This window comes from Cordyceps javanica, chromosome 1, assembly GCF_051103115.1.
Source record: "Cordyceps javanica chromosome 1, complete sequence".
NCBI lineage: Eukaryota > Fungi > Ascomycota > Sordariomycetes > Hypocreales > Cordycipitaceae > Cordyceps > Cordyceps javanica.
The window spans coordinates 1,612,870-1,637,031 of record NC_139295.1 but is presented as its reverse complement, the minus strand read 5'-3'; the positions used below and the strand labels follow the sequence as shown (position 1 = coordinate 1,637,031).

The 24,162-nt window shown below is 55.7% G+C and overlaps 8 protein-coding genes across 8 annotated transcripts; 4 read left to right on the top strand and 4 right to left on the bottom strand.

The window, feature by feature from the left end:
• Positions 1–45: 45 nt before the first annotated feature.
• On the bottom strand, positions 46–1,852 carry V2A60_000515 (alpha/beta hydrolase; the record flags this gene model as incomplete). The annotated part of the gene is made up of 2 exons (XM_083251884.1): positions 46–930; positions 998–1,852. 2 exons carry the CDS (start codon positions 1,850–1,852, stop codon positions 46–48), a joined length of 1,740 nt encoding a protein of 579 aa, XP_083108010.1.
• A 596-nt stretch (positions 1,853–2,448) lies between these two features.
• V2A60_000514 (serine-threonine protein kinase 19-domain-containing protein) lies at positions 2,449–3,645 on the top strand (the record flags this gene model as incomplete). The annotated part of the gene is made up of 1 exon (XM_083251883.1): positions 2,449–3,645. The coding sequence occupies one exon, from the start codon at positions 2,449–2,451 to the stop codon at positions 3,643–3,645; it is 1,197 nt and encodes a 398-aa protein (XP_083108009.1).
• A 5,979-nt stretch (positions 3,646–9,624) lies between these two features.
• On the top strand, positions 9,625–12,664 carry V2A60_000513 (kinesin motor domain-containing protein; the record flags this gene model as incomplete). Its single annotated transcript, XM_083251882.1, has 2 exons — positions 9,625–10,453; positions 10,545–12,664. 2 exons carry the CDS (start codon positions 9,625–9,627, stop codon positions 12,662–12,664), a joined length of 2,949 nt encoding a protein of 982 aa, XP_083108008.1.
• A 3,840-nt stretch (positions 12,665–16,504) lies between these two features.
• V2A60_000512 (uncharacterized protein) lies at positions 16,505–18,331 on the top strand (the record flags this gene model as incomplete). Its single annotated transcript, XM_083251881.1, has 1 exon — positions 16,505–18,331. The coding sequence occupies one exon, from the start codon at positions 16,505–16,507 to the stop codon at positions 18,329–18,331; it is 1,827 nt and encodes a 608-aa protein (XP_083108007.1).
• A 401-nt stretch (positions 18,332–18,732) lies between these two features.
• Positions 18,733–20,247, top strand: V2A60_000511 (TAFII55 protein conserved region-domain-containing protein; the record flags this gene model as incomplete). The annotated part of the gene is made up of 1 exon (XM_083251880.1): positions 18,733–20,247. One exon carries the CDS (start codon positions 18,733–18,735, stop codon positions 20,245–20,247), a length of 1,515 nt encoding a protein of 504 aa, XP_083108006.1.
• A 445-nt stretch (positions 20,248–20,692) lies between these two features.
• Positions 20,693–21,724, bottom strand: V2A60_000510 (uncharacterized protein; the record flags this gene model as incomplete). The annotated part of the gene is made up of 2 exons (XM_083251879.1): positions 20,693–21,051; positions 21,115–21,724. The coding sequence occupies 2 exons, from the start codon at positions 21,722–21,724 to the stop codon at positions 20,693–20,695; spliced, it is 969 nt and encodes a 322-aa protein (XP_083108005.1).
• Positions 21,725–22,001: 277 nt separating this feature from the next.
• V2A60_000509 (SRPBCC family protein) lies at positions 22,002–22,895 on the bottom strand (the record flags this gene model as incomplete). The annotated part of the gene is made up of 1 exon (XM_083251878.1): positions 22,002–22,895. One exon carries the CDS (start codon positions 22,893–22,895, stop codon positions 22,002–22,004), a length of 894 nt encoding a protein of 297 aa, XP_083108004.1.
• Positions 22,896–23,726: 831 nt separating this feature from the next.
• Positions 23,727–24,154, bottom strand: V2A60_000508 (uncharacterized protein; the record flags this gene model as incomplete). The annotated part of the gene is made up of 2 exons (XM_083251877.1): positions 23,727–24,014; positions 24,107–24,154. 2 exons carry the CDS (start codon positions 24,152–24,154, stop codon positions 23,727–23,729), a joined length of 336 nt encoding a protein of 111 aa, XP_083108003.1.
• Positions 24,155–24,162: the final 8 nt, after the last annotated feature.

Here is a 24,162-nt window from a genome sequence, read left to right as displayed (position 1 = left end):
CTATCACAACTACACGTCGAATTCTATCTAAGCCGTCTGAGAGATTCACGAGTCCCATACACCGCGCGTTGCCTCACATGTCATTTCTTCCTCTGGCACAGCTCCCGTGTCGAAATACTCCGCCACGACGTCTCGCACGCAAGGCCCCATGGCACCCAGCGTCGCGCAGTGGCCCATGGTGTCCTGCACGACCAGCCCGGCGCCTGAAAAGGTGTCCCTGGCTATCCGCGCGTCCCTCAGCGGCGTCACCGGATCCCAGCGGTTCGACAGAAAGAGGATCGGCGCAGCGGGCTGGCCCGGCATCGTTGCCCGTTCCGGCCGCGCCGGCGCCGGCGTTGTAAACGGGCCAGAAAACGACCAGGCCGGCCGCGCCGTCCAACCGGCGCACAGCGTCTGCGCGCCCAGCATCCACGGCCCCGCGACGCGCGAGACGCCGCGGTACCGGTCGAGCGCCGCCAGCCAGCCGTCGAGCGTGCGGCCGGTCACGTCGTCGGCGTCGGCGCACGAGATGCCCATGTAGGCGTCGACCGGCATGGTCGGCGGCTCCGACGACGAAAAGTTGGCGCGCACGGCGTCCGGGAGCGGCGTGAAATCGGCAGCGGCGAGGACGCGGGCAGAGAGCGCGGCGGCGTCCCCGCGCATGGCGGCGTCGAGCGCGGCGGCCAGCGGGCGAAAGTCGGCCAGCGGGTGGTACATGGCCAGGATGAGCAGCTGCCGCACCGTGCCGGCGGAGACGTACCGGCGGTTGCCGTCGCCAGTGTGCACGACGAGCGGGGCGTCCTGGAGGGCGGCGGCCCAGGACCAGAAGCGACGCCCGAGGGACGCGCCAGAGGTGTCGTCGGGGCGGCGCAGCGGGCAGCGGGCGTCGAAGCAGCCCTGGAAGAAGAGCCTCACCATCTCATCCATGTCGTCTATACCTGGAGCAGTGCCCTGGTTGCGTGATGATGGTCAGTTTGACTGCTTTTTCTACAATGTGTAAGGTCTGAGGGTGACGTACGTCCTGATAGCCGTGGGGGTTGACCACACCGTCGAGTACCAGGCGGCCGACGCGGCCGGGAAACAGCGAAGCAAAGACGCTGCCCAAAAATGTGCCATATGATATGCCGATATATTGCAGCCGTGGAATGTCATCCCCCCTCGCGGGGTCCGCGCGGAGCTCGAGCCGACTCTCGGCCTCGTCCGTGACCTTCCGATGCCCGTGCCTCTGCCTCTCCTCCTCGATCTTGTCCAGCATCGCCACCATGTCTCTCGCCACATTCGGGGTCCCGATGTGCCTCAGGAACTCGCCATGCTCCTCCTCGCACCTCTTGCCGTCCGCCTTGCCCGCCGCCACGGCCCTCGCCAGCGCCGCGCGGCTCGCGTCCACGGCCTCGGCCAGGTCGCGTTCCTGCACCCGCAGGTAGCCCAGCAGGCCCGGGAAGCAGTCGAGGCGCGGCACGCTGTGCCCGGTACCGCGGGGGTCGAAGGCGACCAGCTCGTAGTGCCGCCGGCCGGGGACGTCGACGACGTCGCGCAGCTTGCGGCCGTTGCCGCGCAGGTATGCGGTGCCCGAGACGCCGGGGCCGCCGGGCTGCGCGAAGACGGCGCCGCGAAAGGACGGCGCGGAGGCGGGCACGGCGGCGGGTAACTTTGCCAGGGCAATGGTGACGGTGGAAGGGTCGCTGGCGTTGTGCCAGTCGAGCGGGAGGCGCAGCCGCGCGCACTGGTACTCGCCATAGCAGGGGTGGTACTCTAGATCGGTCGAGGGCGGGATGCTGTCCCAGTCGAACTCGCTAGAGGCGGTCTCCTGCCGACGCGTGGACGCACAGCTGAAACCGGCCAGCAAGGCTAGCTGAACAATTGAGCTCTTCATGGTAGCTGTGGCTGCATTGACTGGGTATTCCGTAATGGTGTGCACATCATGAGTTCTTATAAAGAAACGACGGCGCGTTTGGTGCAGGATCAGGCTGAGCTAGCTTGCACGCGGCGACGGTACCCGTAATGTGTCGTCATTGCCGTCTCAATTGACCCTCCGATCGGGCAGCCTAAAGATCATCGTGAAAGAAAAGCAAGGCATTACGCCCTTGGGAAGTGAGAGGTCCATCATTCCTGACGAGGCGCTGCGAGAGTTGTCGATGCGCTAGCGGGAACTGGACGCAGGACTCTAGGGTATTATTAAGCGTGTGTTGCTTTCAAAGTCTGCCTCGGCAACATCGCATTGCAACGGCCAAGCGTGACTTTGCAAACTGACTCTGCTTCGTAACTACTCATTGATCTACTCATTTGCCTTTTCTCTCCGGCTACGTTTCCAGTCGACACCGAGTTCAGTCTTGTTTAGTGTTTTAAGGTGATGTGACTGTCTTTGGGAGGTTGCCACCCGATCCAACGACTCATCGCATATCAGTAGACTTCCGAGCAACACTATAGCTCAAGTATTCAGGCGTTACGCAGGAAATTTACCCATCTGCAATGCCAAAAAGTCTGCGCTCAATACTAGGCGGCGGAAATCGCGTCAGAAAGCCCGCAAGACCTACCGCCTCGCGGCAGTCCGCTGCCGGTGGTACCAGCAGCACACCCTCATCCTCGCCTCGCAAGAAGCCCTCCGCCGAACCGCGCAAGAACCGCGGTGACGGTGATGACGGCGCAGACAGCGAACTGTTCCCGGAGAAGCTCGAAGACGCGGGCCTCGCGACGCTTCTTGCCGAGGAGCTCACCCTACGGGACGTGGTCCAGGCGATGCGGTATGTCCGAGGGCACATGTTCACGCCCGTTCCCGAGATGGGCTTCCCGTCCGGGCGCCGGACCGAGCTGCTCCGACACCGAGCCACGATGCCGCCGCTCGTCACCGCCGGCCACGTTCGCACCGTCCTGGGCGGGACCAGTCCGACGCGTGTCGAGCGCGAGGTGGCCGATCTGCTAGGCCGGGGCGTCCTGCGGCGTGTCCGCGTGGAACGCCGCGGCGCCGGAGGCGAGGCTCTGATCGAGACGCCCTTGCTGGTGGCGATGCTGCGCGCCAGCCGCGGCGTATCGGCGGCGACGGCTGAGGCGTACGCCGCGCTGCTCGAAGCCGACCCGACGGCGCAGACGCTGGGCCGGGGCGCGCTGCCGGACTCGCAGGCGGACGAGCTGGTGCGCGCGGGGTTCCTGACGAGCGCGGCGACGCGCGCGGCGCCGGCGACAACGCTACACGTACGGCCCGAAGACCGCACGACGCTGACGTCGATCCAGCGTGCGTCGCAGTCGGCGTCTGGTACGCTGTCGGCCGTCGGCGGGCACAATGCCCTCCACATGGCCGGCGGCAGCGGCGGTGCGGCGTATCGCAACCAGCCATCAGACCCGAGTCTTGTCGTGACGGGGGCGCTGCCAGCGGATGGTGGCGGCGGCGCGGACTACTACCGCATCGCCGTGCCCGGGCACGGCCGGCATCTCAAGCTTGCTGAGGGGGCGCTGGGCTGGCTGCGGGAGATGCTGGGGAGGACACGCTGGGGCGAAGGACCCGAGGACTGGTTGCGGGAGCGCTTCGAGGGCGGCGGCCTCTACGGGCCGCGATGGAAGGACTTTCAGGGCGTCGAGTGGACGTGGGTGCTGGGCGAGGCCGTCGGGTTGGGCGTCGTGGAAGTGTTCCAGACAGCGGTTGGTCGCGGTGTGAGAGCCCTGGGAGGCTGATTCGGATGAATTCTCATGTGTGTCTGTGTGTTTGGTTGCATATTAGACTTTTCGCGGGTTGATCCCCTGCATGGCTGCGTTTTCCATTCATTCTTGGTTTCGTGTGTGATATAATAACCCCTATACTGTGAAGCTTCCTGCCCGTAATGAGAGCCTCTTTTCGTAGGCCGAGTACCTCCTCGGCTAGACAAAGCTTAGACATGGAGAAATGATGATACTACTCCGTATATACTCAGTACATCGGAAGCTTATTACTGTCAGACCCCGATGCGACACTGAGTGCAACTAGGACTATGGATAATGCAACCGAGGACTACAAAGACAGGGGTGTCAAGGGCTAGCTGACGATGCCCAGGGTTTATGTGCGCAAACAGGCGGGCATATTCGTGCATGGAAGCTTTTGACTATCGTGATATCCCGATAAGTTATAACAACCACTCCGCCATGGGGCCTTATCCTAGTAAGGGTTAGCCATAACAGAGTTGACGCTGCCACGCTATTGACACAGCGCCAAGGACGGTAAAGACGGAACCACTGGTGGGCTACAACAACTTGCGGTTAGAATTGTCTTGGGATTGACGGTGGTGATGATGGGAGCAAACGCAAAGCTACGGATACAGCACACATATAAGCATCGGCCAACGTGCCGGCTGCTTCAGGTCATGCCGGTTGTGGTGGAGCGGTCGCCGAGATATGCCCCAGAAACTTGCTTTTTTGCGTTTTTGCCTCATCTTTGTAAGGATCGGACGGAGAAACCAGAGATCAAAGGGCAAAGATGGAAGCAGTGTCAACTTGTTTCGGACCACCAGCCATGCCACCCATGGGAGAGGACTGCTTTCGTCCTACAAGACTACGTTCAGTTTGATAAGAGGTGAGGGATGAGGCGGGGATGCATGCAGGGACATGATGCCACGTCGGCGCATAAAGGTGCTCCGGAGTGTCGATCGCCAATCTTGCACTCAAAGGAGCCAAGCAAGGAAAGCGCGCACGGCCGGAAGGATTGTTGGCCGTACGAAGGCCGGAGAGGATGGAGGCCGTTACCCTGACCGTCGGCCTGTCACGCCTATCGCACACATGCTGATGAAATTGCCAACCTTTCTGCAGCAGAGTGCGGTGGAGTCCTGGAGCCGGCAGTCACGGCAGCAGGCCTGGCCACAATATCTTTTGATCTATTCCAATGCTGCCGTGGGTCCGGCGAGACGAATGGCAGCTGCCGGCATTGTGTGCCTGCATTAGCCTGGGGTTGCCTTCGCTAATTGACAGCAAGCGCGGACACCCGGCTTTTGATGGCGCGCCAGGTGACGTAGCAGGTGTTAACATTGCGACATCTAATACTGAGAACGACGCTTGAGTAAGCGACAACCATGAGGCGATTGACAGTTCTCATAGTCGCGACCAGGGTGAAGATTAGACCGAGCACGAGCATTGTAACCGTGGTGGGTTGTCGATTGAGGACAGGGTTGCATGCAGGTTAGTCGGTGCAAGGGCCCAGCTGGCGCATCCCACATATTCCCCCTGAGGCGTAAATTCCCTTGCAGCTGCATCTCATGCTGCATATCCGAAGGGTTATCCCTGCCGTTTTGGTTCCATAAATGGTCAGAGAATGGAGTACAAGTGCTGTGTTCGAGGATAGAAACGGCCATTCCAAAAGGCTTCTCAGTCATCATGCATCAGTTCAGATGCAGCTGCCCAAGATCGGTAGCCAGTGCTCATCAGTGGGGAGGCAAGGAGGCAACAGAGGCTCCAGTGATGGGCAGCTAACACCAAAAGGTGAAGTACAAATTTGGACATTGCGGTGGGAGCCCGGGGGTGGCGTGCGAGCCATATGGGCCACCAGGGTTCGAAGTCTGAGCGGAAGATTATGCGCCAGTCCACCACAGCGGGTAGCCAAGCTCAGGCCATGCGGGCAGATTGAGAAAGGCATGCCCGTCGCAACTGCGAAGGCGATCCAAGTCTGACAACGGGACATGGTCTGGGTACATGTTGGAGAAAGCGCCGCAGATTGAGGAACAGATGAAGCTTCCGAGCGGCACAACGGGGCGGCATCGGAAGCAGCAGCGGCCAGAGAGATTTCTTGATGGTCGGATAGTGGCTGAACGTTTGGGTAGCGACAAGGAAAAGGGGGACCAGTGGACTGTTGCTGGCAATAAGGCGTGCCTGCTCCTGAGAGTTAACTTTTGGCTAGGCCGTGTGGAGTCTTGGCGTTGTGATCTTTGTGTCCAAGGGGTGCGAGGACGGGCTGGGTGATTGGCGAAAGTAGTGATGGACCTAAGACGGCGGTGCGGCGTTGGGCAGAGACGGGCGGCCATAGGCACTGTATTGTTGGGACGGATGTCAGACCGAGGTTGTAAGGAAATAAAAAAAAAGAATAATAAATCAGTCTGTGCATCATAGAACGGCTGCATGTCTCGGGTGGGTTCATGTAGGCAAGTGTGTTTGTCGGGATGCTGCATCATAGATACGAGGAACTGTGCTATCAGTCATATCTGGCGACGGCGAGGCTCGAGTTCTGTGATGCTCTTGTTGGGATGGGGATGGGTCAATGACTGAATCACGATAGATCTGATGTTGGCTGCCGATTTTGGAACGCGAGAACGCTTTTGTCTTGAACCCGAGTCAGACGCCAAATTAGGCTTTCGCGCTGTTGGGTTTGGACTTGAACCACTGCTCCATCCATTGTCCCAGCAGGACGGGCAGGTAGGATAAGCGGGCGGGACGGAATAGTAGAACGGGTGCCTTTGGCGTATCGACAAGCTGAGAAGCGGGCGAAGGGCGGGAAAAAAAAATCTGATGAATGAGCATTGTGCATCCGAATTTGAGTGTGATGGATGGTTGATGATGCAGCGAACTAGTTGTTAGCGTGGGAGCTAGCCAGGGGGGAGGGGCGCGAAGTGTACCAGTAGGCACTGGCAACTTGCAAGCAAGTGGCTGTCGAGGGATTGGGGCCTAACACTCCTTAACAGGGCCCGAGGATATCTGGAAATGCCTGCAGTGAGACCACTGTAGGTAGCTCTACCAGTAAGGTCGATCAAGTACCTGTGGCTGCGCCGCCTACCAGTCAACCAGTCTGCCAGTCAACCAGTGTAGTCACAAGCGGGCAACCAGCCAACGCACCACAGCCAAACCCGGCTTCTCGGCCCGCGTATCTCAAGGGAGACCGAGGCCAGTACGGAGTAAACTGTTACAATTTTGCCCTGCTCCATGTGGCGTTGCTTTCAAAGTTAAATCCCCATGGTTCCTTTTTTACGGAGTAGTCAGTGATGGTTGAGCGGGGGTCACGGCTCGTTGGTGGATTGACTCGGGGGGGCGCGGCCTGCCGCGAGCAGCGCACCCACAACTCTCTCAGGGGCACGACGGCGGCGGCGGCGGCGGCCACCTGCTCAGCTGTCTGTTGAACGACGGCACGCGAAAAAAGATTTGCGTGCTGCATTCAAGTTGCCGCTGCCGCCTCCGCTGCTGCTGCTGCTGCTGCTGCTGCTGCTGCTCTCACTACCTGACTACTTAGACCCAGACACTTCCGATAGGGCAGAGCATCTGGAGTCATGTCTTACAGAGGTTGCAAGGGGTGACTGACTGACTTGGCTGAGATGTTGCAGCCATGCAGCAAGATGGCGATGGGTAGCAGTATGTGCGTACATGCATCGATAAACTGCTGGTACTGAGTACATGTTCGGCGACGTCGGATGCGCCACGAGATTGCGGTACTCGGAACTTTCGCTCTTTGGTTTACTGATTTGATTAGACAAATTGTGAACCATGTTCATCCCCCCTCCAACAGTCTTCCGACTAGTAAATAGTCAAATAGTGCAAGGATAGACCCCGGTTGTCATCCCTGATGCCGCCACTGCTGCAAACTTCTCGTGAGTTGAGGATTCTTTGGGAACTGGGCAGAGACCCTGGTAGCCCCCCCGGACAGGCCCTGCAAACCCCTTTGCCGTGAAGAACAGCCCTGCCACCCATGGTAATTACGGTAATTAGAGAGTTGGTCCTCGACGAACGAGTTGACCAGTCACCTGCTTAGCACGAGTACCTTGTCGTTGCGGTTGCCTCGGGGCTGTGAAATGGCTGGATGTACGGAGTATTATGAGTAGTAGTCTTTTGCTCATCTCTTGACCGCAAGAATGGATTGCGACTTATCAGTGGTGCTTTGTGAGCGAGGAGGGTGTTTCCATCTGCGCATCGCGAGCTGAAGGAAGGAGAGGAGGCAACGACACTTCCTTCAGCTCGCAACTCCTTTCATTTTTGTCCAGACTTTCCCCGTTTCGCACCGGTTACCGTCTCTTGTCGTACTGGTAAGGGGAACAAAGTTTACTAAAGAAAAACAGAGTAGCACTCACAGTGGATATTGCTATTTAGCAGTCCATGTTAGGTTGGTCTGGCAAAGTATCGCTCTTCGACGAGATGCTCCGTACTCAGGGAGGTATCTGTAATCCGTACAAAATACAGATTACTTGTGCAGCCGATAAGTATTGTAAAACTTACAGATCAGATACACCGGGATCTGTACGGAGTAGCTATACCTAGATACACCTGCTTGTTATGTGCTTTTCAGCTGGTGGCAGCTCCTCCATTCAGCGACCGCCATGCACAGCGCACTGAACCCGGCGATGTGCGCGCTAGTAGCCTCTAGTGACCCCCCCCGCGCTGCAAGGTGCTTGGAGCAGCCACATTCATATACAGGCACCTGGACAGAGGAGGCTGTCAGGTACCCGAGGCAGTCTTTCTATGCAGGATCCCGACTTATCTTTGTACCTAATAATTAGCGGACTGCATCGTCTGCACCACCTGCTTAGTACCGGGGATGTACAGCGAGTCCCCCCTGAAAGCTCCCTACAAATCGCCTGCTAGCCACCCAAACCTCTTCCACTGTCATCGCCTAACCGGCCCCTCCACCGTAGACCCAACTCAAGTTCCTTTTTCCTTGCTTATTGATCTATCCCCTTCTCTCATTCTTTCTCCTCCTCTTCCCCGGAACTACTTACTTCTGCATCGCCAAATTCTCTTTGGCCTGTCTTCCCGTCGCACACGCTCGTCTTTATCGTTTCCTTTTGCCGCCTGTCTCTCATTCTTAGAGGGAGCGCCGCGCGAGACATCCCGTCATAGCTCGCTTCCCCCTCGTCCACTCATCCTGCGACATTTGCTCTACCAGTGCCGTTCTTGGTGGGACGGCCCAACTTCTCAGCTCAACCCCGTCGACGACTTCTGACGAGAAAAAAGAAAACCTCACTTATCGCCCACTCTCTCATGTATGCATATTCTTTCCTTTTTTCTCAACTCCGCTGGCTTGCTAGTGCCGAAGACGCATATCACCGGGCCCCTTCCAATATTCTTTCCTTTTGGTTTTGCTTCTTTGTCCGCCGTTGCGCAGACATTGAATGCTGTGCTCTTGTTGCATCCTTGCTGCAGCCCTGTAGCCTCCAGAACAACACCACCAGCTTCTTTCTATTTGACCTTGAGCATCGGCTCCCCTCCTCTCCTCGTTTCTTGTTCCCGCTGGCGAAAAGCTCACAAAGCGACCTGGTGCTCCTGGCCGTCTTCTCTTTTGCCTCGCATTACCGCTGCAGCCTTTGTACTTTGCATCACACCTGCCGCCTATGCAGCACTGACAACCCCGTCTAGTTGCCGACTAGATCCATCCTAAGGCGACCTCCTTCACCTCACCGCCTCATAAGACATTCACCTATAGTCCCGTCTAGGGGCTAGTCGATCATTGTTAAACAAGCCAGCTCCAAGCCCAGTCCTTTTTTTCCCTTTGCGGCCGGCAGTGCCCCCCTTGTGCGAGCGACAGACCAGTATAGGCCGGCTCTCGACTCCAACGGATACTTCCTCGATCGACAGCCATTCATGGACTCTTTGGGCTCCTGAGCGTCAACTTCTGTTTTGTTCTGGCTTTGCATTTGCATCTGACCAAGCAACACCATAGCTCGCCCACGAAGTCGACCCTCGCATTATATACGTCTGTACATATCTATCACCGGAATGGCGACCACGCTGCCCCGCCCTTCGCGGCCTTCAAACGGGCCGCCAAACATGGCCTTGCCGGCTTTGCCAGTCCCCAAGTCTCGAAGAACAACCGGAGGCATACTCACGGCTCCTCCATCGCCATCACACAGTCCTACGCCGGGTATCCCTCGGCCGTCGGGCATTGCAACCAACCCTACTACGCCTCGCAGCGGCCTTCGTGCACCATCTATGAACCTGAACCCGCCTACGCCGGCACCTGCAACTTCACTACCGCAGATCAAAGGCCTTCCCACGCCAATAAACGGAGCCGGAAAGACTTTGAGGAAGAGTGTTAGCATCAACTCTTTCCCTCACCCTCCTCGTGGAGAACAGCGATCCTGCAGCCTTCCACCCAGCCCGCTGGCCAACGAAAAGACGCCCCGGACCGCTCGCAAATCGAAGCTACCGAAAGAATTGGCATCCCCAATCCCCTACGCGCCCAGCACACCTAGCCTGCTCAACGGGAGTGGCGAAGGCAAATCGATCCGCATGTCTGACGGCCTCATTAGCATTGGGTCGCCGACGCAGAGCCGCAGCTCCTCGGCCCAGGACTCATATTCAACTTCCGCCACAACATACGACGAACCGATGGAGACGCAAAATCAAAAGCCAGAGTCCGCTATCGTCTCACCAACATCGGAAAAGCGATCGTCCAAGTCAGAGGGCAAAGGTAATGTCGTTGTCAGTGTCCGTGTCCGTCCGGATGCGTCTGGCAAGGAGCAGAACCCCGAGGGTGAATGGATGGTGGACGGACGCAAGTCTTTGATTTCGTACAAAGGAAAAGAAGGAGGTGATCATACTTATGGTAAGCTTGCCCCTAGTTGCCTGACTCGGAATTCTTCCAGCTAACATCTCCGTGGACAATGTATTTACTACCCATGATAACAACTCCCGAGTGTACGACCACATCGCAAAACGTCTCGTACGGCGCGTCATGGAGGGCTACCACGGGACTGTATTCGCCTACGGCATGACCGGGACAGGTAAAACATTTTCCATGCAAGGCACCGCCACGCAGCCTGGTGTAATTCCGCTGGCTATCACAGACATTTTCTCTTATATCCGTGAAACTCCCTCGCGCGAGTTTCTCTTGCGCGTGAGCTACTTGGAAATTTATAATGAGAAGATTCACGACTTGTTGAGCATGCCTGCTGGTGGTGGCGAACAAGAAGAAATCAAGCTACGAGAGGACAGCAAACGAGGCGTGTATGCTACGCCGTTGAAGGAAGAAATTGTGCAGAGCCCTACGCAGCTGCTCAGAGTTATCGCTCGAGGTGATCAGGCACGCCGAACAGCTAGCACACAGTTCAACGCCCGCAGTTCGCGAAGTCACGCTGTAGTGCAGATTGTCGTCGAAAGCCGGCAGCGATTGCCCGGCGCTGCCCCCGAAGGCCACAAGCGCTCTGGTATGCCTCCAGGCGGTGTTCGTGTCTCGACACTAAGCCTGATCGATCTGGCTGGCTCAGAAAAGGCGGCCGAATCCAAGGAACGCCGACAGGAGGGTGCGCACATCAACAAGAGCCTTCTTACTTTGGGAACCGTTATTGCTAAGCTCTCCGAGTGGAAGGACAAGGACGGCAAAAGCAACGATAAAGACGGCAAGCATCTTCCATATCGTGACTCTAAGTTGACGAGATTGCTTCAAGGCGCGCTTGCTGGTAACTCGTTGGTCAGTATCCTATGCACAATTCAGATTGGAGCGGCCAACAGCGCAGCTGCTGCCAACAGCCATACAACGGAAACACTTAACACGCTCAAGTTTGCGAGCAGAGCAAAGAACAGCATTGTCAGTCACGCCAAGAAGGCTGAAGAAGCTCTTGGCTCCGGCGGCGAAGGTGGTGCTAGAGTCTTACTTGAACGTTACCGCATGGAAATTGTGGAACTCCGACAGCAGCTGGAGGCGCAGTCCAAAAATAAGAAGAAGGCCAAAGATGAGGAGCATGCAGCGGAGAGGGACAGGGACGAGGAGCAAGAGAGAGCCCTTGAGCTCGAGGCTGCTGAGAGGCGTGAAGAGCAGATGCTGGAGATGCAACTCGCGCGAACTGCCCTCAAAGAACGCATCGACCATCTGAACCGTCTTATTCTGAGCTCAAAATCGATTGGGGTGAATTCGAGTGGCTCCCTGAGCTCGCTCAGCCAGTATGCCAGATTTTCCCAACTATCCTTGACGGGCTCCGTCAGATCGTCTATGACGACACCGAGCGGCGGACGGGATTCCTTTGGCGGGCGCGATTCTTTCGCGGGCCGCGAGTCTCTTGGCGGACGCGAGTCTTTACTAGACAGAACTACCTCGGTCACTTCATCGTCAACGATTGGCAGACGGTCAAGTGGAGGGCAAAGACCGAGCGGCGAGGGCGAGGGAGTAGCCGTGACGGAAGAAGATGGCATGGGCGAGTTTGGAGACGGGAACGCGTCGCTTACGGCCCAAAACCACGCACTGCAGGCGGATCTGGCGGACAAGAACCGCTACATTGCGACTCTGGAGAAGCGGCTACTTCAAGCTCGTCGTGCGAGCACGTCAAGAACCTCAGTCGGCCTGTCAGCACCAAACAAGGGCATCATGGTTGGAGAAGATCATAGTGTGTCGGCGGTGCTGCGGGAGAAGGATGCCGAAATCGCGGATCTGCGAGCCAGACTTGATGACAAGGACCGCATGTTGGCAGCCCTACGCAGCGCGGCACGCTCGCGCGACACAGCTGACGCATCTGCTGAGGTACGATTCTCGAATCCCGAGGTTGAAAGAACCGTGACGGAGCAAACACCGACCCAAGGCCACGGCCGACGGACGAAGAGTGTGGATGAGATGAACAAGATGCTGGAGGAGATGATACAGGACCGTGTGGAAAGCGGCCAGATTGTCAGAGGCATTCGAGGCAGCGTGCGATTGCCGTCCGGGGCGAAGCTAGATGTCATGGGGGAGGAAGCGAAACAGCTGGAGCCCCTTCGTCAGTCACCGTCTCCCATGGAGGCAGCGTCGACGGTCCCCACGGATCAGGGTGTCGGTGAGGCCATTTGAGGAGGCTGGATGGGGAGATGAGCAATTTAGCCTGAACTTTGTGGCTTGCCAGGCGTGATTGGGCGTCGACGGGCTTTTACGGTTTACATTCTTGGCATTGATGCTCTGATTTTTTTTTCTGCTTTATTGGGGAGCTTTTGGTTTTGGGTTTTGTATTAGCGGAAACGGATAACGGTTGCTAGTGTTTCTTTCTTATTCGTTTGATTACGGGATACCCAGATTATACGTCAGGAGCATTTTTTTTCTCGTCTATTGGCTGTATGTTTTGATTTGTTGGCAGTACGGATAGGAACAAGATGCGGGTGTAAGATTAGTAAACTGTTGCATAAGAAGAGAAAGCACGCATTTTCAGTCACGCTTGACAACAAAGTCTATGTGCTTGGTGAGAGTTGGTTGCACAGGGAAAGCGAATGGCGTGGTATGGCGACGGTATGTTTGATTTTGTTTGGATGAGTGAAGAGATTTGCGGCAGATCAAACAGGGCCGTCAGGCAGATTGATGAGCATCTCCAGGGGCTGGCTCGGCATGACGAGATGAGCAGCAGGGATGGGAATGAGGCCCGATGTGATCATTCTTGATTTGTTTACCAGTACCAATAGCACATGGAGATGATAGTTTGACGATGATCTCGTAGAATTCAATAATAGAGTGGCTCGTGCGACAACATGTTATGCTATGCAGGTGCAATACGTTTGTAGCATGACAGGTGTGCACGGATCGGTTTCACGGTGCGTGCTTGGGCGACGCCGCCACAAGGTGCTCTAGTGCTCAAGTTGCTGTATCCGTACTGGTAGGCGATGACGGATCTGAGTGGTTCGACTGGTGTTTGGGTTGTGGATGCGCGTGCACGGATGACTTCTGCAGAGTATGGCTTGCATACGGGCGATTTTCTCCCTTGTCGTTTTTTTCTTGTTTTTCTTTCCTTTCTTTTCTTTTTTGATTTACTTTTTTGATTCTGTCGGCAGGGTATTCGGTGGTGCACTTTGAATTTCAGTTTCAGCACAAGAGTCTCCCTCTCTCTCGCTCTTTCTTCCTCTTCTCTCTATCTCGCTTTGCTTATCAATAAAAAAAAATTCCACAAGATTGGAGTTTGAGAGTGAGTTGGCGCTTGGTAAAGTCAAAATTATAGCGAGGATCCGTGGAAGCTGAAGGGAACTCAGTCACGTCGCGGGCCCACCAATTGAGGCGCTCCCGGCCTTGATGGAGAAGGAGGATGCGGGGCGGGAAGAAGGGAGCTTGGATGCTGGTAGGCTGGCTGGGTGCTGAAGAAAATGTAGTAGGAATGAAGTTACGGCGGAAAAATGGGTCTGGCGAAAAGGAAAAGACGACGGAAAGGAGGAGACGAAAAAAAGAGAGAGAGAGAGAGCGTAAGAGAGGGAACAAAGCAAAGCACATGGGTAGCTTGCATAAGAAAGGTCAGACGTATTGTGCGCTGTGCAATGCAGTGCCAATGCAGAGTCTAGTCTTGTCGAATTTGAGAGGCCTGATTGGCCACGCGGCGTGAGCCGGAGGAGGCTCCCGTAACAAGATGAAACGACGCTAGTCAGACAAGGGGGTGGGGGATTTTTTGTGGGAAGGATTGACGACAACTTGTTGAGGAGGGAGAGTTGTACTGCGCTGACTGCCTCTACTTTCCATCTCTGCCATCTTGCTTAGTGAGGCTCACAGTGCACGACGGGTGGGAAAAGAACAAAAAATCGTCTTTAATAGGACTCTGCCATCTGCGTACAAGGGTGGATCAGACGGCCAATGCTATCCGTACATGCATTCCTCTTTCGTATTTGACGAGGGATCTTGGGTGTGGATTCAGCCGATGTACTAAGTAATAAGTACAAAGTGGCTATACGAGAAGAGGGGGGAATTCATCAAGCAACTTTCTTTTCTATTGTTGTGAAAAAATCAGAAAAAAAAAGTCGCACTGGGTTCATTACAGATCCGTCATTATCAACAACAGGGACAAAAGACCACAGAGAGTGCACCCATCTGCTATTTAACTATACTTTACCGAGGTGGGGGACCCTGCGACAACTCACAGGCAAGCCACCTTGACGCCACCACTAGGAATACCTGCCTACATAAAACACGAGCTCGTTTGTTCTCGGCAGGGCCTGGTCGAGAGGGATTGGTTCAAAGACAGGGTCGGAGGATTCACTGCAGGCAAAATTCTGGTTGCCCTCAATCCAGCCTCCCCTCTCTCCCTGTTTACCTCTTGCCTGACTGTTTGCCTGCCTGCCCAGCCGGATGGAAGAGGAAGTGGGGGTCGGTTGGTGGCTGTTTCGATGTATATACAAGCAAACAGGCGAGACAAAATAACGTCATTGTATTACTTTTTGGGGGCATCAATGGCCCGACTTTTTTGGTGTCCGCGCGCGAGCTCATCGGCGGGCGCTGTTTAAAAAATAAGAAGAGGAAGGAGAAAAAAAAAAGAAACCTGGCACCAGAAAAACCAAAACTTGGCTCACCTGCTTTTTTCGGCTCCTCAACTCGTCCTCCCGTCGTCACATCCGACATGGGGGGTCGATGGGCTAATCCAAGTAGCCGCCGATCGCTGCTGCTCCTTGGTTATCTCTTGTGGCTGGCTTTCCGAACGTCTAGGCCCTAAAATCATGTAGGGCGACACTGCGGCAGGAAACAAATCTGTGCCCAACGGCCTCCGTGCCGCCATTTTGCTTTCCATCAATTTATTGCCTTCGATTTTTGTTGAACAACAAAAAGACAAAAGAATTTGGCGCAAGTTTGTCATTTCCGGTTGGAGGGTTACTATTCATGTCGTGTTGCAAAATACGAAATCTTCTCCCCCCCACCCAGTTCGTCTCTCGTTGCCCAATTGTATAGATTCTTGCCGTCCGTTTGCCACATCCAGGTTGACGGGCCGGCGGCTGGAGGCGTTCCTTCCTCTGCGCTCGCTGCGTGACCCCGGTTCACTGCACCCTTTTTTTTTTTTTGTATCTTCTTCTTCATCTACTTACCTACCTAAAAAATGTTAGCTTCCGAGGATCCTATCTAAATGAATAATAATCTGCCATTTATACTCCCTACTCGGCATAATCTTCATCTGGAGAGGCTGTACTCAGTAGAAGGAAAACCCGAGTCTCCACCACCGCCCGCTCCGACACCACCTCGCCCCCAGCACGACCGCCTGACTGGTGCGACCCCCGGCGGCTCTGGTTTCATCCCCCAAGCGGCGCAGGGATTTGCAGACGTCGTACCAGTACTTGCACAAACGCCCCCCAAGGAAACAAAAAATAAAATAAAATAAAAAGAGTGCGGGCAGACATTGACGAAAACGTCGAAACATTAAAATAAGGGTCGCTAGCCAAAACGCCTCTTTTGTTTTTCTCGACTGGGTCATCATCTTGCTTTCCTTTGTCGCTTTGCGTTCTTTCTTCTCATTATTACGCTGCACCTTTTCCGTTCCAAGGGCCCTGGCGCGGGCCGCATAAACGCAGCGCCTCTTATACCCTCGAATGTTTCATTCCCACGTCTGCTAATCAGGGCCCCGACTTATATTTCTCAATTCGCAACCCGGCATCGTCCTCTGCCAAGCAGCGGCAAACGCCTTCCCTTAACCTTCTTTAACATTGGTGTCTGATTGCACCTCGTACGTGCTTGCCGGTTGGACTCTGGTCAGCCCATCGGCCGCCGCCGCCTCTTATCGCTGCATTCCTGTATTGCTGGATCGCTGCATTTCCTTTTCTATCGACTCTACTTCTGGTTGGAATTTTCCTTCTCCTTAGACAATAGTCTCCTCAAACCAGGAGCTACGTGGTTCCGAACTTTTCGCCGCAATCGTTGATCGATTTCTTACCCTTTTTTTTGTCCTCCTATACACGCTCCAACATGACGCCACAACTCGACCTCTCCGACCCTCGCCTCTTGGTTATTCCCCCGCGAATGAACCTTCGTCGAGCCGCCTCTTACAACCTCCACGAACGTGTTCAGGGTCAGGATTCCGCATCCTCCTCGTCTAGTCAACTCCCTCTGAGCAGCCTTCTCTGGTCTCCGCCGCCTTCACCTAGTCTGCCCTCACTCGTGCCCCGACGCAGACGAGCCTCATCGAATCCATTTTCCCGCCGTCCCAGTCGAATTGTCCGTTTCCTTCTCTACCTTTGCCTATTATCCAGCCTCGGATACCTTGTTGTACGCTTCTTTGGTCATAATGTCAGCTCACTTGCCCTCCTCGAGCATGAGTACAACATGGTTGCACAGGATGACTTACCCGACTTTCCTACGCCCATCGTCATTGCCGACAGTCGAGGCCGTTCAAAATGGACAGTCTCCATCCCAAGAAACTATCGTTTCCCCCTTTCCATGGATGACTATGCAGAAATGATGGGACACTGTCGCGAGGCTGCCATTCGTCAACCCTCTGACGCCGCTCCTGCTACTAGTCAAGCACCAGTGAATAAGCATGGCCTGAATCGCTTTGTTGATGTTGTCGAGGCTGAGAAGACACACATACTCCCCTCATCTGATGTTTTGCCTTCCAAGCGTTCCCACAGTGGCAACTTTGTTGGGCTGAGGGGAAGCCTTGACCATCTCCCAGTCTGCCAGAGCTCCATTACTTACGTTCTCGAAAGCACAAATGCCGGCATTGGCCACGCGCTCATGTCCATGTGGACGTCTTACGGTGTTGCAAAGGAGCTTGGAAAGGCCTTCTTCATAGACGACTCCCGATGGGCCTACGGCACGTACACCGACATTTTCCAAGTTCCTCCTCTACCTAATTGCCAGCCACCACCACGACATCACATTCTGCCCTGTCCAGCTGAAGCTAGGCACTTGGTCATCTCCAACACCAATGCCAAAGATATCCTTCCTACATTGGTGGCCAACATTGAGAGCGAACACAAAATCAGCGAGACTCAGCAACTCTTCAATCTCGCTAGAGCCGGCTACTTGGACACGTTCAAGCTGAACAAAGGTGACGAAACGTATACCGAAAAACGCATTCATGAGTTCGTAACCAAGGCCCAGGCTCGTGCGATATCGTCCACCAGCGCTCCTATTATCGGCTTGCATATTCGTCATGGCGACAGACACCCGCTCGAGTTCCAGTACAAGGACACTTATATCCCTACCGAAGTATATTTCGACAAGGCCCGCACTCTCATTGACGAGCACTACAATGAGACCGCCAGCACAACTCACAAAGATGCTCGTGATTCTGTTACCCTCCTTGCGTCTGATGACCCCCATACGTATCAGGAGGACGTGCTGTCTAGCCTCTTGCCTGCACAGGATCGAATTCAGCTGGCTTCCAAGGATAACATCGACGACGCGAATAACGACCCCCACATGCTGCACCGTTTCGTCGAAGATACTTTCGGCTGGGAAGGTGGTTTTTTTGCCGGCATTTTCTGGCATTTGGGTTCAGAATCCAAGGACAATTCTGCCAACGCACCGGCTGCTTCTCCCTACCTGTCGGAAACTCGAGCCGTCTCCCGAATGAGGCCGTCTCAACAGACGCTAAAACTTCGCAGTCTTCTCGGGCGCGCCTATATGATGGACCTTGCCGTGCTCTCCGGAGCTGGCGACAAGGTTGTTTGCGCAGTCAGTGCTATGGGATGTAGAATTCTTGGGGTCATGATGGGCTGGGATGCCATCGAGACCGGCACTTGGATCAATGTGGACGGCAATTATGGATGGCGAGGCCTTGACCTTTAACTTCATTACAGCACTCATTAATTTTTTTTTCTGTTGAGCATTATACGGCGTCTGGGAATTTACATATTGAAATAGCTGCATTGCTTTCATTGCCTTTAAGTTTGGAAAAATCGGCGTTGGCCAACGAGCCTAGATGGATATGAACAGCTTTGGATTGATTGATTTAGCGACGAAACCATCCCATAACACAATACAAGGCCTTTTATTTTTACTCGTTCGCCTTATTGCCAGATCAAGATCCCGCTCTACTGTAGTAAAATGAACACTATTCTGCCGACTTGCGGCTTGCCTTGTGGCGTGAACGCGAGCGCGGCAGTTCGATCCAGACCCACTTAACATTGTAGCGCAACCACGTCGCTTCCATCTTCCCACCTTCATCAACACCTTCAATATACTTCAAAATGGCTGACGCGGGGCCAGGCACACCCGTAGGCCCCCCAAAACCACGTCTCAAGATCAATGTCAATCGATCCACCTCTTTCCTTACCGATAGACCGCCGTCCGCCGCGGCAGTGACTCCCAACGAGGGCGGTGGTGGCTCACGCAAGGTGAAGCTCAAGCTCAGCGGCTCGACACCTGCCACGCCTGGCGTCGACCAAGCGACACCCGTCAAGACCAAGGCAGGGCGGCAACCTAAACCGACTCAGAAGCTCGTGGAAAGCAAGAAGCGCCAGCGTGATGACGACGACGACGACCTGCCGCTCGCGGCCTCTGCGCCGCCCGCAACCAAGATCAAGATCCGCCAGGCCAAGGCTGCCGCAGCGGCGGCCGGCGCGCATACTCAGTTGGTATTGAAGGCGCGCGGCCGCCCTCCAGTGCACCCGCCAGGCGACGGCTACGACTCGGAGGCGAGTGATCGCGAGATGGACCCGGCTATCGAGGAGCAGTTCATCATGCGTATGGTGCCCGGCGAGCACAGCGACTACGTGCGGACCATGATGGAGACGGGTAAAATTGGCGTGAGCCGGCAGCAAGGCGGTGCCAACATTTCTTTAAAGTTCTTCGACGAGGAGTCGCACCGCGCCGTGGTGACAGTCAAGGGACAGATGTTTGCGGCCGTCATGGTGGACCTGCCCACGATTACCGAGTCCATGAAGACGTGGGACAAGAAGTCCTTCTTAAAATCAGCCGACGTGTGCCAAATGCTGCTGGTGTTTCAGCCCGTCAAGACAGAGGAGGAAGCCAAGAAGGCGCCGCTGCCGAGCATGATCGACACGGGCTACAAGTGGCCGCACGGGCTGACACCGCCCATGCACGACTGCGTGAATCGACGCTTCGCAAAAACGATTTCGAGGAAGGAGATTGAGGACAAAGAGCAGGAGGTGGAACGGCTGCTGGGCGAGGATGCCATGGCCGACCGCACTGCTTGGGAGTGGGTGGACGAGACCAACCCGGACGGCGATGCCGTGGGTGGTGCCGGCGAGGACGAGGATGCGGAAGGTGAAGATGCCGAGGGCGAGCTTGACGATTCCATTGCCTACTTTGGTCATGATGCGGACGAAACCGGCGACCTCGACCTCGAGGCCGACCTGGAAGCCGCGTTTGCGGACGACCTCGTGGCGGACACGCCGGCGACGGGTATGGACTTTGGCACGCCCATGATGACGACGCAGGCCAACACACCCGCCGTGCACCAGTCTATCGAGATGGACGAGTCGGAAGAGTCGGACGAAGACGACGATGACGACGATGATGATGATGAAGATCTAGACGAGGACCAGCGCGCTGCGCGGGACGAGGCGCAGGGCGTCAAGGATATCATCAACGACCTCCGCAAGCAGCTCAACCACCGCCGCGCGGACCTCGAAAAGACGACCAACAAAATTCTACGTGGCCGCCTCGAGACCCAGATCAAGCAGCTCAAGTCGGAGATTGAGCTCAAGATGTCGTCAATTGGCATGGAAATGGACGATTAAGGTGAAATCTCCTTCTCGAAGGGACTCTATGGAAATCAGGATTTCCTCCCCAACGGGATTGGGGTTTGTTTTCCAACATGGAACATGGCCAAAGCAAATTTGTGCGGTCAAGGAAGGGGGGGGCAAAAGGAAGTCATTTTTATTGTATACCTATTTCGGCGTTCCGAGGGGTGAAGGATTTTTCTTTTCTAGAATCAAAGCGTGTCATCTGTCTTTCGTCCCTTTTTCTACTCTATCTTTTTTCTTCTTTTTTTTATTGCCCGAATAGATTTGGGCCCATTCGATATTCTGTGGATGCTGTACCGAGATAATTCTTAGAATAAAAATTTGACGCAGTATCCCATATACTTATAAAATCACCATCACAAACTATGTTGCTGCATATCCGCCCCAACAAGACATTTTCGCACACATCCACACACATTCACAAGTACGCTACGCTCACTCATTCCCTCAACGCCGCTGTCACATCTGTCGTGTCCTGCAGGAGCACTTTCTCCACGACCTCCTTGACGTCAGACCAACGCACCACCTCGCAGAGCTCATCGAGGCTGCGCGGCCGCAGCGTGCGTCCGGGGAAGCGTGCCTGCACGTGCCGCTGAACAGCCCGCTGCAGGAACACGGCCATGCGAGCGTCGCGTTTCGACTGCTGCCGTAGGTAGCGCGCGCAAAAGATGGCCTCGGTCTGGCGCGTTGATTGGCGGTCGCGGTTCCAACGCCTGGTCGACTTGAGAGCGTCCTGGATCCGAGCGTGTATGGACGGCTTCGACGACTGCTGCTGCTGCTGCTGCTGTGAGCCCGGATCTGGAGGCTAGCCATTAGAGTCCTGAAATAGTTGCACCGTAAGATGAGAGCGTAAAACTTTACCGCCCTCGCTACTCTGGCTCAGTGCGGCCTGCATCTGCTCCGCTGACGGCATCTCGGCGAGCGTCGCCGCCAGGCCGCCAACGACGTCTCGCACGCTGGCAATCTCGGCTCGCATCTCGTCCATGATGCGCCGCGTCTCCTTCCGGCACTCCTCGTCAGCGAGGTGCTTGGTGTCGCGATCCTGCGCCGCGTGCGCCTTGACGGCCAGGATCTCCTTCCACATGTCCTGCAGGCGAGCCTCGTGCTGCGCGCGAAAGGCGGCATCGTGCTTGGTGCCCTGCACGAGCGCTTGCATCTCGCGCTCCAGGCGATCGGCCTGCTTGGACACGGACCGCAGGTTTATCTCCAGCGTCATCTTGGCGAGGGCGTCGGCCTGTGCGGCGAGACGTGAGGCGGCGGTTGTGGAGGACGGAGAGGCGGCGGAGGGGAAGGAGGAAGAGACGGCGGACGATGGTGCGGAGCCATGAGTCGTGACGGTGGCTGGGGCGCTGCGAGTGCTGTGGTGTACAGCGATGAGGCTGTTGGATGGTGATGCGTTGATGGCGCGGCGGCTGCGGGTGAGGCGAGTGTTGGATGAGGTAGGCGGTACGGATTGAGGCCTATTGGACATTGTAACCGGGCTTATTGGCTGACATCGGGGGAGACGAAGAAGAAGTGGACTAGGTAAATGGTAAATCTTGTTTCTAGTACAAAAAGATAGTAGGTCAAGTAGGTAGGTCGTTTGTCGTTTGTTTGGTTCCTTCCTGTGGTCTGCCAGCTGACAGAATATATCGGCGACTTTTGTCAAGTGCCCAATCTTTACATTCGTCAACGCACAGCTCCTCTTGAACGCATTGCGTACATATCAATATAGTATCATACGTAAGCTTCCGTGATTCCCCTGCCCGCTACTTTCGCTGTCCGGCAACCCATGATAGGAAAAAGTCGACATCCTTGGGCACCATGTCCGGCGTCGCCAGCGCCTGGACAAACTCAGGCAGCATCCCCATAGCGTCCGACGCCGTGCCCATGACCCATTCAATCTGCTTCGAGCCGCCAACCTCGCCGCCAGGCAGCGAACGGATGCGCTCGATGCTCGTATACGCCCCCGTCACGGTACCTGAGGCGTTGGCCGCAGCCGGCTCTCCCGCATAAAACACCTGTACCACGACAAACTCCTGGCGGCCCTCGACGGCAGCCGTCGCCTGCAGCACGGGGAACACACGCTTTTGCAGCGGGAACGGCAGCTTATGCACCGACTCCTCGAGCTTGAGCGTCCAGTCGACCCACGTCTCCGCGCCGATGTGGATAGCGAGCCCGTCGCAGTTCCAGTGCCGGCGTGGCGTTGTGCCGACGATGGACTCGGTAAAGGCCATTTCCGACTCGGCGTGGTGCGTCTTGAAGTTGGTGACAAACTCGTCCCAGCTTGCCGTCCTAGGCTGGGCCGCGTCCTCGTGCACGCTCCGCCGTAGGAACCACGTCTCGGGCCCTGCCTTGGGCGCGTTTACCTGTGACAGTTGGTCTTTATGCGACGCCGCGACACGGCGCATGGCGTCTGCGGCAATTTTTTTCTCAAAGACATCTACGGACGCGGCGGACGATGCGTAAGTATGTGTCTTGCGGAACTTCCACGACGAATGGGAGGCATCCTGGCCGGCGGGCACGTCATGGATAAAGGGCAGCGCTTCCGACAGTAGGCCGGTGAGCAGAGGCGTGAGCTCCGCGGTAGAGGCGTTTTCCGCAGGTAGCTGGGAAGGGTTTATGCCCCAAAGATGCACAAGAGGACCAAGGTTCTCTGCCATCGTTTTTATTCGGGATATGTGTGCAAGGGGAAAAAAATAGAGAACGAGCGTGCAAGGGGCGGGAGGTACAAGTGTTTCAACGAAATGTGTGGTAGCGTCATTGCTAGATTAGCTCCGATGTGACTTGGACAATGCGGCAGTTGGCGATCAGGCTTGCCTCTATTTTCACGTAGGAAGAGATGATTTTGTACGCTAGTTGGAGTCTGTAGTTCGCTGAGGCTGACAACGATGATAGAGTGAGAAAATCGTCATATTTTTTCTGACTGATGTAAAAAAAGCCAGAGAGAGGAGAGAACAAGATAGATGAGCCCAGCAGAAGAAACGAGGAAAACAATGAAAACTGCAGAGAATAGCGAAACCAGCGAAACCAGCGAAACCAGCGAAACCAGCGAAACCAGCGAAAGCAACGAAATCGATAAAAATAAGTTACATGACCAATTCGCGTTCTCGACGCTCTTGTGATGCTGAGATCGAGTTTCGTTGGTGGCTCTGCTCGTCTAACACGCAACGACAACACCGCTCCCTGTCTGTGGAGACTGACTCAACAACATACTTCTCATTGTATCTGATTAATTCATTCTGGTTATTCATATCGTTTTTATATTTTCCTTCTTTCTCGTGGCTTTTGCGAGCAACACGTAGTGGCAGTCGCCTCTCGGCCTGCTGTGACTGATTCGGCCACCTACATTCTCGCTGCTCTTGACTTTTCTTCTTTTTCCATCCATCCTCACTGTTTTCTTCCTATTTTCGATTTCCTCGATTTTCGTTATGCTTCCTCTGCTCACACCGCCGCCGCACGCTTCGTGACTCCGGCGCGCTGGTGTCAGCCTCTCATCCGCCCTGGGCACGGAGCGAGCCATCGTGCGAGACAACGGGTCCCCTTCCACCACATCCTGCGCGGATGAAGGCGGTACGATGCGATTGAATGTTTGATAAGCCTTTCTGCGCGCCATCCGGAACAGCACCATCGTGGCCGCCGCCGCGCGCACGCCGCCAGGAGCTCCGGTCCAGCGGCAGCGACCCGCCGAGGGGGTCTTTGCTCGGCTGCCCGGCGACGCCAACCGAGTCGATCGGACCATCTCTGAGCGGCCGGCGCTCGTCTGGGCCGAGGAGGCCGGGCTGCGGACCGAGGAGTTGTAGCGGTTTGGTGCTGCTCAACCTTCCTCGGGGGGGGCGTCACGGGAGCCGTGGCCACTATCGGCATCACCAACCTCTGGAGAACGGTGCATCTGGCCGGCATCGTGCCCAACTGGGGCCATTTCGTCGA